An 11,806-nucleotide genomic window follows, 5' to 3' on the forward strand; every position below is an offset into this window, starting at 1 on the left:
TGGCAAAGTTTGCCAGAGCCCCTGCTGCCAGGCTCAGGTGGTGGGAAGCATTCATTGTAAACGTCCTCATGGGTTCAGCTGTTTCCCCTCTTGTGGCCCAGGTGTTGGTATTTTTTTTTTTTTTTTTTTTTTTCTGTATTTTAGGCAAGGGTCTGCAGGCGTTCAGGGTCTCACTACTAGATCAGATTCATAGTGATCCGTCTGTTCACAGCCTCCCAAGAGCTGGAATTACAGGCATGCCCCACCACGCCCTTTCTCAATTGCTGTCTCAGTGTCCTGGGGGCGGGGCTGGCTCGGGCGGTAGGTACTTTTTTGGCACGACGTGCAGCCATTTGGGTAGGTGATACCAGAATGCCCATGAGCTTGGGAATAGAAGGGGAATTGTGTGGTGGACTTGGCTTTAACTCCTCCGATCCTGGGACTCCTCAATCTTTCACCACCAAGTTTGCCCTGTGGAATTCTTTGGCCTGCCTTGGAGGGTGCTTAGGAGCATTGCTGGCCTTTACCCACTAGATGGCAGTAGTATCCTCCCCGGCTATTAAAAAATACCTATTCATTGAGAGTCACCTGGGTTTTAAGAACCATTCCCTGCATCTAGGTGCCTCCCACTGCTGCTGGTCCGCGGTGCTGTCCAAAACCCTGTCAGTGCCTCCAGCAGGAGCGAGTACATGTTGTGGAGGGTGTCCTTGCCCTGCCAAGGTCAGCAGCGCCCTTTCCCAGTTAGCTTGGCAGGTGGGTGGAGGGGGCATGCTGACAAGGCCCAGGAGGATAGGAAGCCTTCACAGAGACGGGGGAGAAACACTGCCTCTGGGCAAGTTAGAGGTGGTAGCCACAGAGCCGCAGGCAGTTTGTGAGGAGCTCAAGGCAGAAGCCAGGCTTTGTTTCTGACTGTCTTTATTCTAAAGAGATCTAAGTTCTCATCCAAACCCTCGAGTCACATGTAAGTCTGTGTCCTTGGGGGTTTGCTCAGCCTGGCAGCTTAAAACAAGTCCTTGCTGTACCCTCAGCCCATAGCTGGGGTGTGCAGCTGGGCTGTTCCAGAACCTCTGCTGTTAGGGGAAACGGGATGCCTGCAGCTCGGGAAGAGAGAAGAGGTCACAGGGTGCTACAGCGCAGGAGAGAGGAATCGCGTGGAGCAGAGACACGGTGTCAGACTCCGTGAGCCATCCCGGCTTGTGGGTGGCCTTGCAGCATCTGAGTGGGACTGGAGTGGGGTTCGAGGCAGTGCCTTGTCTGGGTACAGTAGAAGTTGCATTTACTCCACAAGGCTTGCAGGAATGCTTGTGTTCTTGTGTTTAATCTCTTCCATTCTTTCTGGAGCAGTTCTTTTGATTTGTTGGTTTCATGCCCCTTCCTCTGCTAGGAAAGAATTTGCAAAGGATTGACAAGGACATCACCAAGAGACGCTGCAGATAAAGAAGTCAATGTAAAAGCAGAATTGAGTGGTCTAGGGAAAGTTTTTATACGAAAACTGGTCTACTTGTGCTTTTTGGGGTTAGTGAAGCTTTGAGCTTCCTAGCAGTGAAAGTCCAAAGGGAAATAATTTTTAAAAGGGCTTTCATTTCCCCAAAATTAGAAAGCATTCCAGTTGATTTAGAGAAGTAGAGGCTGTCCTTGAAGGATACCTGAAAGGACCTTCTCCATGTGACATAGTAGATGGTGGAGAATCCAGCTGTGTGTGATTCTAGAACATGGTTTAAGTGCTGGCCAAGTAGCTCAGTGGATTAAAGCACCTGCAAGGAGGCACAAGGGCTGGGGTTCAATCCCCAGGCCTGCTGTGCCGGCCCCGCCCCCAGGGCATGCTGAGACAGCAATTGAGACTGGGCATAGTGGTGCGCGCCTATAATCCCAGCTCTTGGGAGGCTGTGAACAGGCAGATCACTACGAGTCTGATCTAGTAGTGAGGCCCTGAACACCCTGTAGACCCTTCTCTAAAAATACAAAGACAAAAACAAACCATGGTTTAGTTATAGCAGTTCCTAGGGACTTGGGGCAAAACCAGCAGCTCTTAAATCCAGAGCTCCATGGTGACTTACTTAGGTTTTTTTTTTTTTATTTTTTTTTTATTATAGGGATGTTGTTTCTTCTATTTCAATTTTTAACTTTTTATTTTTTATATAATTTTATTGAGAAACAGGGCCTGGGGAGATGGCTCAGTGGTCTAAAGCACCTACTTAGAACAAGCTTAGCAAAGCACAAGGGACCGCGGTTCAATCCCCCAGCACCACATGCCAGCCCGCCCCGCCCCCTGGTGGGCTGAGTTGGCCACACACACACACACACACACACACAAATAAAATAAAAAATTAAAAAAAAAATTTTATTGAGAAACAAATAGCAATGAGACTGTTTCAAAACTGATTGCTAGCACAGTTTCAATTATTCATACATTGCATATTGTTGTCTTAGTGGTTATTCATTGGACAAGATGCAGACATGATATCCTGTCCACAAACACTATTAGAACAAATCTCTCTATTCATTGAATTAAGAGAATGCAGCTGTATATTTATCCTGTTTTGAATATACAGATACAAAATGGTCGTTCCTTTGTATCCTTTTTTGGTTCATTTTGTCAGAGAAGGGTATTCCATTGTCATTTAAATATTGTAGGTACGTGAATTCAGCAAAATATTCCTTGTAGTCCAAATAGCAGTAGGTTATCCATAGGACTGGCAATGTCAGAAGTCGTTGACTTGGAGCCTTTCACAGCTCGGCATATTAGTATGGCTTTACTTGTTATACTTCGTTCTTATTCTTTTCTGCTGGAACTTACTTAGGTTTTAAGCATGGCTCTGTCTCAGGCTCGAAGGTGGAGCATCTACCACCATGTGCCCAATGAGCGTGGTAACTCGCGGCTCTTCCTCCGCTCCGAGTGTATCAGTGGGGGCCCTGCAGACCCTTGCTGCACCCATATCTTCTCCCTTCCCCATGCCACTCAGAGACTTTTTTTTCTTCCTGAGCAATGTCTTTTTTTTTGTTTTTAAATGTATTTAGTACAGGGTCTACAGCATCTCATTACACAGATTGGACTCCTAATGATCCTCCTGCTTTCAACCTCCCATGCAGCGGGATTACAGGCATGTGCCACCACACCCAGTCTGAATGGCTGTCTCTGGGCACCCCAGGGGCGAGGCCGGCACCGGAGATCGAACCCTGGTCCCTGTGCCTGTCTAAGCAGGCGCTTTAGTTGAGCAGCTTTTACAGCTGGTGGTCCCAGGCCCAGGTGCCAGGGGCTCCCTTCCTGACGCCACTCTTTTCTCACTGCGGCGGTCACCACCATCCTTCCCCGGACAGGAGATGATGATTCTTTGGAAAAATCCTCCCTTGGCCAGGCACGGCCATGAACATCTGCCACCCTGGCACTCTGATACCTACTTCTAGGATTAGTGAGACCCTGTTTAAAAATACAAAAAGATTTGGGGTTGTAGTTCTTTGTGAAAGCCCTAAATTTAATCCCTGGCACTATTTAAAAATTTTTATTTCCTTTTTGTTAAAGACTTACTCTGCAGTTCAGGCTGGCTTTGAACTCACTTTGTAGCCCAGGCTGGCCTTGAACTTGCAGCAGTCCTCCTGCCTGAGTCTCCCCAGTGCTGGGATTGCAGGTGTGCACTACCACACCCAGCTAACGGTTTTTTTTTTCCTTTATATGTAAAACCAGTGACACATTCTGGAATAATTTGATCAGGCAGCTTCTAGGGTACTGGTCCTTTAAGGAATTCATGCTTTGGGAAGTTATAGATGGATTATACACTCTAGATTTCTAGGACAAAATTTCCTATAGTTTGTTTTATTCTCCCTTCTGTCAGGTATCAAAATGTACTAGAAATTACAACATTTTAGTATTGATAAGTGATAGTTACCCCAACAGTGCTTCAAGCTTGGAATCTTTTCAGATTCCAGCCATCCGGTTCCCCCTTTTAAATTATGATTATTATTTTTAGGAAAAGAGCCCACATGGCTGCTGTACGGTAGACTCCTCTGCAAGGGGTGTTTGCTTTTGTGGCCTTTTTGTGGTCGGCATTTGCGGGGGCGGGGTTAGGCCAGGCTAGCTTCTCAGATCATAGCATAGTTTTTTCCCTCAAGGATGGAAAAGGGAGGCCCTGGATGTGCAGTTCTTGCAGCGCCCCCAGGAAGCACCAGAGGTCCTCACTGCAGGAAGAACTCTTCTTCCGGCCCCACTGGGGTCTTGGCCACCAGCTTGGCCACGTTGTCCTCCTCGGGGAGCAGCAGGACCACGCAGACTGGCACTGCGGGGTTAGTGGGCAGCCATCTCTTCTCTCCTTCACTTCCTCAGATGCGCAGCTCATGGGGAGCCCTCCCCAGGGTAATCAAGCTCATGTCTTTTCTGGGTTAGGGAACTCTGAAAATATCAGGCCTAACCTTCATAGAAGGACCTGGCTTTGAGCCTGGTCTAAGCTGATGCCCTGGCAGAGTGGTGTGGGGCACTCACCTACCCTGCAGCTGGGGCCTGTGCAGCAATAACCAAGCCCTCCCCAAATGAGCACCCTCATGGGCACCCCTTCTGCGATGCTTGGTGCTTCCGGCTCTTGCCCGCTTTGGGCCCTCTGCCCATCCATCGCAAAGCACCCCGTTCCTGGATGGCAGGGCACGAGCTCTTTCCTCCAGAGGCCCCCTGCTGCCTGCTGGAATCCTAGCCCTCTGCCCCTCCCCAGACCCATTCCCAGAGCAGCAGTATTCACACTTGAGTCCTTCACATCTGCTCTCACGTCCTGCTGAGATCATTATTGACTTAGTATGTTTAGTTAAGGCAGCTCCATTAAAATTAAATTCATTTTAGGCTCAAACTTGAGACCTCCGCCCAGCAGGAAAACCAGAATGGCGCGCACTGTACACCTAGAAGCTGGTAGGAGCAGACCCAATGCAGGCTAAAACTGTGCTTTCCTGGCTCCAAATGAATTTGTGTTTGGAGAGGTGTTGGCCTCGGGGCAGGTTCCTTTTGCAGTTAGGTTTGAGGCCAGCAGCACCACCCTAAGACTTGTCCTGGAGTAGAGTGAAGGACAAGATGATTCTGTCCGAGCTGGGGCGATAGCTTGGCAGTCTTAAGTGCCTGCCTGGAAAGTGCAAGGACCTGAGTTCGATCCCTGGTGTCGCATGCTGTGTGGGCCCCAGAATCCTGGGTGCGCCTTGCTGCTCTGCAACATGATGTGGTGGTGCACACCTGTAATTCCAGCACTGGGGAGGTTCAGACAGGAGGGTCACTACAAGTCCCAGCTGTGTAGCGAGACTCTGTACCAATAAATAATTTTAAAAATTGAAAAAAAAAAATCTCCTTGGAGTTTGGGGAGCTACCGGGTTTTGTGGGGTGTGAGTGGGTAGGCTCCCTAACCTTTGCTGAAGGGTTCCTGTCTGGTCTGTTGATCCACTCCAGCTGGGCTCTCCCGAGGCGCTCACCGTGCTCTAGGGGAAAGCGGGCACAGGGTCTTCTTCACCCACCGTAGCATCAGCTAGTTTTTGGGCAGCACTGGGGCTTCTTTGCCTCTTACCCCAAGAGTCTGAGCGAGGGTCTCAGATACGCAGCTCTGGGAAGGATGGGAGCTCCACTGGGGTGAGCGCAGCCTGTCGGATCCTGCAACTTTGCCGGCCTCGGCTGGTTTTACCCTGAACTTGGCAGCATAGAGCCCCCGCAGCAGAATCTGAGTCCAACCCAGCTTTTATTTGTTTTCACGCTTCACCTCTAGCTGCAGGTAAAGCGCCACCACCCACCACGGCAGCAGGCAACCAGTCTCCCCCCGAAACGCCCGTGCTCACTCGCTCTGCCGCCCAAACCCCCGCAGCCGGCGTCCCAGCCACCACCAGCACCACGTCCACCGTCACGGTCACGGCGCCGGCCACCGCTGCCACAGGGAGCCCGGTGAAAAAGCAGAGGCCGCTTTTACCGAAGGATACCACCCCGGCCGTGCAGCGGGTCGTGTGGAACTCATCAAGTAAGTTTCAAACGTCTTCCCAAAAGTGGCACATGCAGAAGATCCAGCGCCAGCAGCAGCAGCAGCAGCAACAGCAGCAGCAGCAGCCTCAGTCTTCCCAGGGGACGAGATATCAGACCAGACAGGCCGTGAAAGGTACCGCGACCCCTGCCCTCCGTGGCGCCCGCCCTCTTTCGGCCACACGGACAGGAGAGAGACCATTGCTGTTTTTATTTTTAACTTTTTGTTGTTCCCATTTGTGTCTTGGCCCTTGTGTTTAGAAGGCCCTCACACATTCCATTTGGCATTACTTTAAAAAAAAAAATCGGTTTGTACCTTGCTTTTTAAAAGTTTTTGTTTTTTTTTTTCATTTTATATATGATACATGCATATTTCATAGAAAGGGGGCAAAATATTTATGAAAACATGAACATTGTCCCCTTCACTTGCCATTGCGTTTCCTTTTCCTCAGCAACCTTCACCAACCCCTGCAAAGCCCTTTCTTATGCATGTATATTTTGATCTATATGTGTGTGTGTGTGACACCATCAATCAACACTACCTTATTTTTTCTTTTTTTTAAACTTAAAAATGGTACCATGCTTTGTTTTTGTTTTTTTTTCCACCCATCAGCATGTTTTTGAGGTCTGTCTGTGTCCTTGCCTTGTTCTTTTTGACTGCTGCGTAGTACCCCATAGTTTGTGTAGAACATTTTCCTACTGGTGAGCATGAAGCTGGCCTCTGATTTTTTTTTTTTTTTTTCTTAAAGAGCACTGCAGTGATACTGTGTAAGTTTCCTTATGCACGGGAATGAATTTCATGGTTTTTTTGGGGGGGGAGACAATACAGCATGAAAAGTTGATAAAAAGTCGCCTTAAAATTAGGGATTAGTCACATCCATAGAATAAACCTGCACTAGGAGCCGCTTGCGGAAATTGCAAAATCAGACTCCCAGCAGCAGTGCAGGATGCTCTCTGTAAGGATAGACACAGTGCTGGTCCCATCAGAACTGGCCCGCCCAGCTTTGTGAGACTGGTGCAGAGGTCATTGCCAGAGAGACCGGCATCTTGGTGCTTGATACTGGGCTCCTGGATCAAAACTGTCATAGTGGGTAGGATCCCAGGCAGCCTCAGGATGTGAGGTCAAAGGTAGCAAGATCTTGGATCAATTCCCAGTGAAGGGGCTAGGGATATAGCTCAGTGGCATAAGTGCCTGCCTGGCAAGTGCAAGGTCCTGAGTTCAAACACTTGTACCACCAAAAAAAAAAAGAAAAAAAGAAAAAAGAAAAGAAAAGAAAAAAAAATAAAAATAAAAATAAAAAAAAATCCCCAGTGAAAGCCTTCAGGGGTAAGGGGGGTAGGGAGCAAGGGAGGATGAGAAACCAGGTAGGTACGCTTGGAGGACAGTGGGGTGGAGCTGAAGCCCAGGCAGTGCGGGTCAGGCCAACTCTCCACGCTGTGGCCTCGTATTCCCTCAGCCTGTGCGCTTGCTTTCATGCGGGGTCTCATGTGGTACTGGAAAGAGACTGGGCTTGTAAGTCTGTGTCCAAGTGAAAGCTAGCCAGAGAGGTGAGGGCCGATGTGTCAGTAGTTACAGTGGTGAGCACAGACTTGAATCCAACTGTCACACCACTAGTTAGGTGATAAGGGAAAATTTGAATCAGTCCTGTGTTACTGTATGAAGGAGTCCAGCAGGAATTTACTCCTTTGATTTGTGCAGAGGTAATAAAATGAAACTTGTTTTTTCTTCTCTGTGCTGGGAATAAAACTACAAAGTTTTTTTTTTTTTTTGAGACGGGGTCTTGCAGCGTTGTTAGGTTGCCCAGGCTGATTTTTCTTTGTATTTTATTTTGAAGCTGGGCTTTGAACTCAGGGCTCTGTAGATGCGAAACAGCCACTCTGCCACAGAGCTGCCTCCTTGTCCTCTGCTGATGGAGGTGATGGAGAGTGTAAGGTAGAAACAGGAAGTAGGAGTGGTTCTGAGTAGGGACGCAGGAGAGACAGGAAAGTTAGACCTTACGGTAAGCGGAAGGGCTTGGTCTAGGTGCGACTTGTCTGGTGTTCGTTAATGGGCGCTTAAAGGTTAGGCTTCTGCCCTTGCACAAAAACAGAGAGATAGGGATCCCATGTCAGGCAGTACTTGAAGGGGGCCTGAGTCATCTCCTTGTGGGACCCTGAAACCTGGAATGGTTCATGTTTGTTCGCATCTTTATAGTTCAAATTAGGCCCAGTGGAGAGCAGGGCTTGGAGGACTCTGGCTAAGAGTCAGGTTAAGGTGAGAATCTTTGTGACTTGGATATAGAAAAGTTCACTCAGCATGTATGAGGGTTTTCCCTTCCATCCTGCCACCCTGCCTCCCTCCTGCCTGGCCGAGGTAACCAGGACCTTTGCCTTCCTAGCTGTCCAGCAGAAAGAGGTCACGCAGAGCCCGTCCACGTCCACCATCACCCTGGTGACCAACACGCAGCCGTCGCCCCTGATCAGCAACACAGGGACCAGCAGCAGCCTTGCGTCTTCACTCAGCGCCGACCTGCCCATTGCCACAGCCTCTGCTGATGTCGCTGCAGACATCGCCAAGTACACTAGCAAAGTGAGTGGGCCAGTGATGGGTGAGCAGGTGGTTAGAGAACTGGCTTCCTGCTGGGAACCCTGAGGGCTCTAACTGGCACAGGGCGGGAGTGTGTGGGAGAGAAGACCCTGTTTTTAAAGTGGACTCTGTTGGATTCTTTTTTTTTTTTTTTTTACACGGAACCAGGAATTGAACTCAGGTCCTTGATTTACCAGGCAAGCGCTTAGTCTACTGAGCTATCTCCTCAGCCCCTCTGTTGGATTCTTGTATTTGGGTCTCAAGTTGGTTCTTGACAGAAAAATACAAAATGGAGCAGATCTGTTCAGGAGGGCTTAGATTGTAAAGTCAGTCAATGGAATGTAAAACATAACTGCAGTTACCCTTCAGAATTCTTTTTTTTTTTTTTTTTTTTTTTGGTGGTACCAGGGATTGAACTCAAGACCTTGACACACACTTATTCCACTGAGGTATCTCTCCAGCCCCCACCCTTCAGAACTCAAATTGCTCATTAAGGATGGATTTTCCTCAGAGTACTGAGACAGATAGCTGACCGGGTGAGGTGGTTTGGGCTTTAAGAATGGCATGAAGTTGACAACACAAGAGGCCTACACCTTGGTCATTGCCAGAACCAGGATAGACTGGGAGCTTGGTGAGTCCCTTCCTTGGGTCGGCCATCCTCAGGGCACAGTCTTTGTCTGTGGCACAGTGGGCAAATGGCCCAGAGTGTGTCATTTCCCAGCTACTCCCTGTGGTCTCGCTCTGGTTGTCCTGATTTACCTGCTGCCTCTAGGGTCATTGTTGAGATTAGGTAGGTACAATGCTGCGGTTCTCCTCAGCATCGGGAGAGTTCTCTGGCGTGAGGTGTCGATTCCCCTCCGTAGACCCCTCGGTGATGATAATGACAGGAATGTTGGCTCCGATGGAAAGAGGGATTCTGCTTGGTGGCTCCCCACCAAGACCAGAAAGGCGCCTGGTGTCCAGTAAGTGCGTGCTCCGGAAATTGTCCAGTGCGTGCATGTTGCCTACCTCTGTTCTGGGCTACGTACTATGAACACCTTAATAGCCAATGAGTAATCTACTGAGTATTCAGTAAATTAACTACATGAGTAATATACAGTAATGAATAGTAATAAATTACATAGCAAACTACATACAGTGTAATATGTACGTAGAGTAATACCACTATATAGTATTAATAGTTAATGTAATTGTGTACACAGATAATAATAATAGTTTTTGGGTTTTTTTAAATATGGTACTGGGGTCGAACTAGGGACCTTGTACTTGTGAGGCAGGAGCTTATACTGCTGAGCTGTCTCCCCGTCCTGTAATGATGATTCTTTACTCATGAGAATATTACTGGTTAGTTACTAAGGAGTAAGCTTCAGGTTCATAGAGAATGGGTGAAGAGTTGTTTCTAGATTTTTTTTTTTTTTTTTTTAAAGAAAGTGTCCAGTTTTGTAATAAAGAGCTGCTTTAGTATACTGAGTTCAAGGTAAAATACTCTTAGATTCTGGATTGTGAGGGAAACATGATTTCTCAGTGGTGTGGTGTTTTTTGGCCTTTTTTTTTTTTTTTTTTTTCTTTTTTTTGGGCAGAACCAGGAATTGAACTCAGGCCCTTGTGCTTGCCAGGCAAGCACTTACTCTACTGAGCCATCTCCCCAGCCCCCATTAGTGGTGTTTTTGTTGCTCATTTTCCTTCTCCTTCTAGCTCACTAGCTTTGCTGTGTATCACTGTGCACTAGAGACCTAGAAACTGTTAACAATTGAAGCTGGCACTCAGCTCTGTGATCCTTCGGTTTCTGTGGGTCAGGAGGCCTGGCCAAGCGGGGCTTTCTGCCTGGGGACCTCATGCTTGTGTCACGGTGTCCACTTCAGTCAGCAGCTCGGAAGCAGGCTCGAAGGGAAAGAATCCACTCTCAGACACTTGGTAGTCACAGGCAGGTTCCACTTTTCAGTGGCCCTGCTCAGCCTGACCACTTGTTTCCTATAGCCTGGTGGCAGTAGGAGCTCCCTTACTTTGCTGTGTTCCATGGTAGAAGAGGGGCCAGCTTGCACCCAGGAAGGACTACACACGCACGCACACACACACACACACACACACACAGAGGAACTAGAGGGTCAGTGTCACCAGGAGCCACTGGTGGTCCGTCCTGGGCGAGACAGCAGTGACAAAGATTCGTGTCACTGCAGTGACTTCTCTGGGTCTCCCACTGTTTGGGGCACTTTTTGTTGGTTATTTCTTCAGTGTGTATGACAAGCTGATGAGGTAGCTGTTACCCTTGCTCCTGATTTATAGATGGGGAAAGGGAAGCCCAGCAAGGGTGTGCAGCTGGCCTGGGGGTCACAGCTGATGCATGGCCACTTTGCAGTGTGCAGGGTGGCGGCTGGCTCTGGATGGTGTGCAGTTCACCTGGCTGGAGCGCGGCTGCAAATGCAGAGCGGGCCGCTCACCAGATGTGTTCTGGATCTGCAGATTTCCACATGGCTCTGTCCAGCAACTTCTCAGCATGCTTCAGCCTGGCTGATGAGGGGGTGGAGTCTATGCCTTGGGCCTAATATAGTTGTTTAATCATTGTGCCTAGGGCTGGGGAGATGGCTCAGTAGAATAAGTGCTTCCCTGGCAAGCACAAGGGCCTGAGTTTAATCTTGGTTCTGGGGGGGAAAAGCCATTGTACCTGTTTTTCTTTCCAGGAAAATGGCTGAACTGACCCTGAGGTTCAGAATAGGAGAGTTTTGGCTGACATGGTGGTGCACACCTATAATCCTAGCACTCTGGGAAGCGAAGGCAGGAAGATCAAAAAGTTCAAGCTCAGCCTGTTCAATTTACAGTGAGAAAATATGTCAAAATTCAAAAGATAAAAAGTGAAAAGGGTTGGGGATGTAGCTCCATGAGGTCCTGGGTTCAATCCTCTTAGTACTTGGGGAAAAAAGCAAAATACACAACCAGAAGGATTTGAGGGGCAGGTAAGTCTCACCATTCATGGTTATTTTCTTATCTGCTTCCATGCTAATAACTTTGCCTGAAATATTTTATTTTAATTAATTGATTTATTTATTTTGGTGGAACTGGGGGGATTGAACTCAGGCCCTTGTGTTTGCCAGGCAAGCGCTTATTCTACTGAGCCATCTCCCCGGCCTGAAATATTTATTTAAACATAATTTACTTTATTTAAATCAACTCATTTTATTTATTTATTTATTTTTTAATTTTTATTTATTTGTTTATTTATTTATTTTATTTTTTGTGTGTGTGGCCAGCTCAGCCCACCAGGGGGCGGGGCTGGCTGGCATGTGGTGCTGGGGGAT

General features: G+C 48.1%; 1 protein-coding gene across 15 annotated transcripts in view; it reads left to right on the forward strand.

The window, feature by feature from the left end:
* Positions 1 to 11,806, forward strand: part of Zmynd8 (zinc finger MYND-type containing 8) — a 132,808-nt gene that overhangs the window by 101,308 nt on the left and 19,694 nt on the right. For all 15 annotated transcript variants that reach the window (XM_023720750.1, XM_023720746.1, XM_004636060.3 and 12 more), the window contains 2 exons: positions 5,703 to 5,948; positions 8,326 to 8,516. In XM_023720750.1, the coding sequence (XP_023576518.1) occupies positions 5,703 to 5,948; positions 8,326 to 8,516 (437 nt within the window). The remainder of the gene's footprint in view (positions 1 to 5,702; positions 5,949 to 8,325; positions 8,517 to 11,806) is intronic.

Source organism: Octodon degus, unplaced genomic scaffold (genome assembly GCF_000260255.1).
Source record: "Octodon degus isolate 3935 unplaced genomic scaffold, OctDeg1.0 scaffold00077, whole genome shotgun sequence".
Classification (NCBI taxonomy): Eukaryota; Metazoa; Chordata; class Mammalia; order Rodentia; family Octodontidae; genus Octodon; species Octodon degus.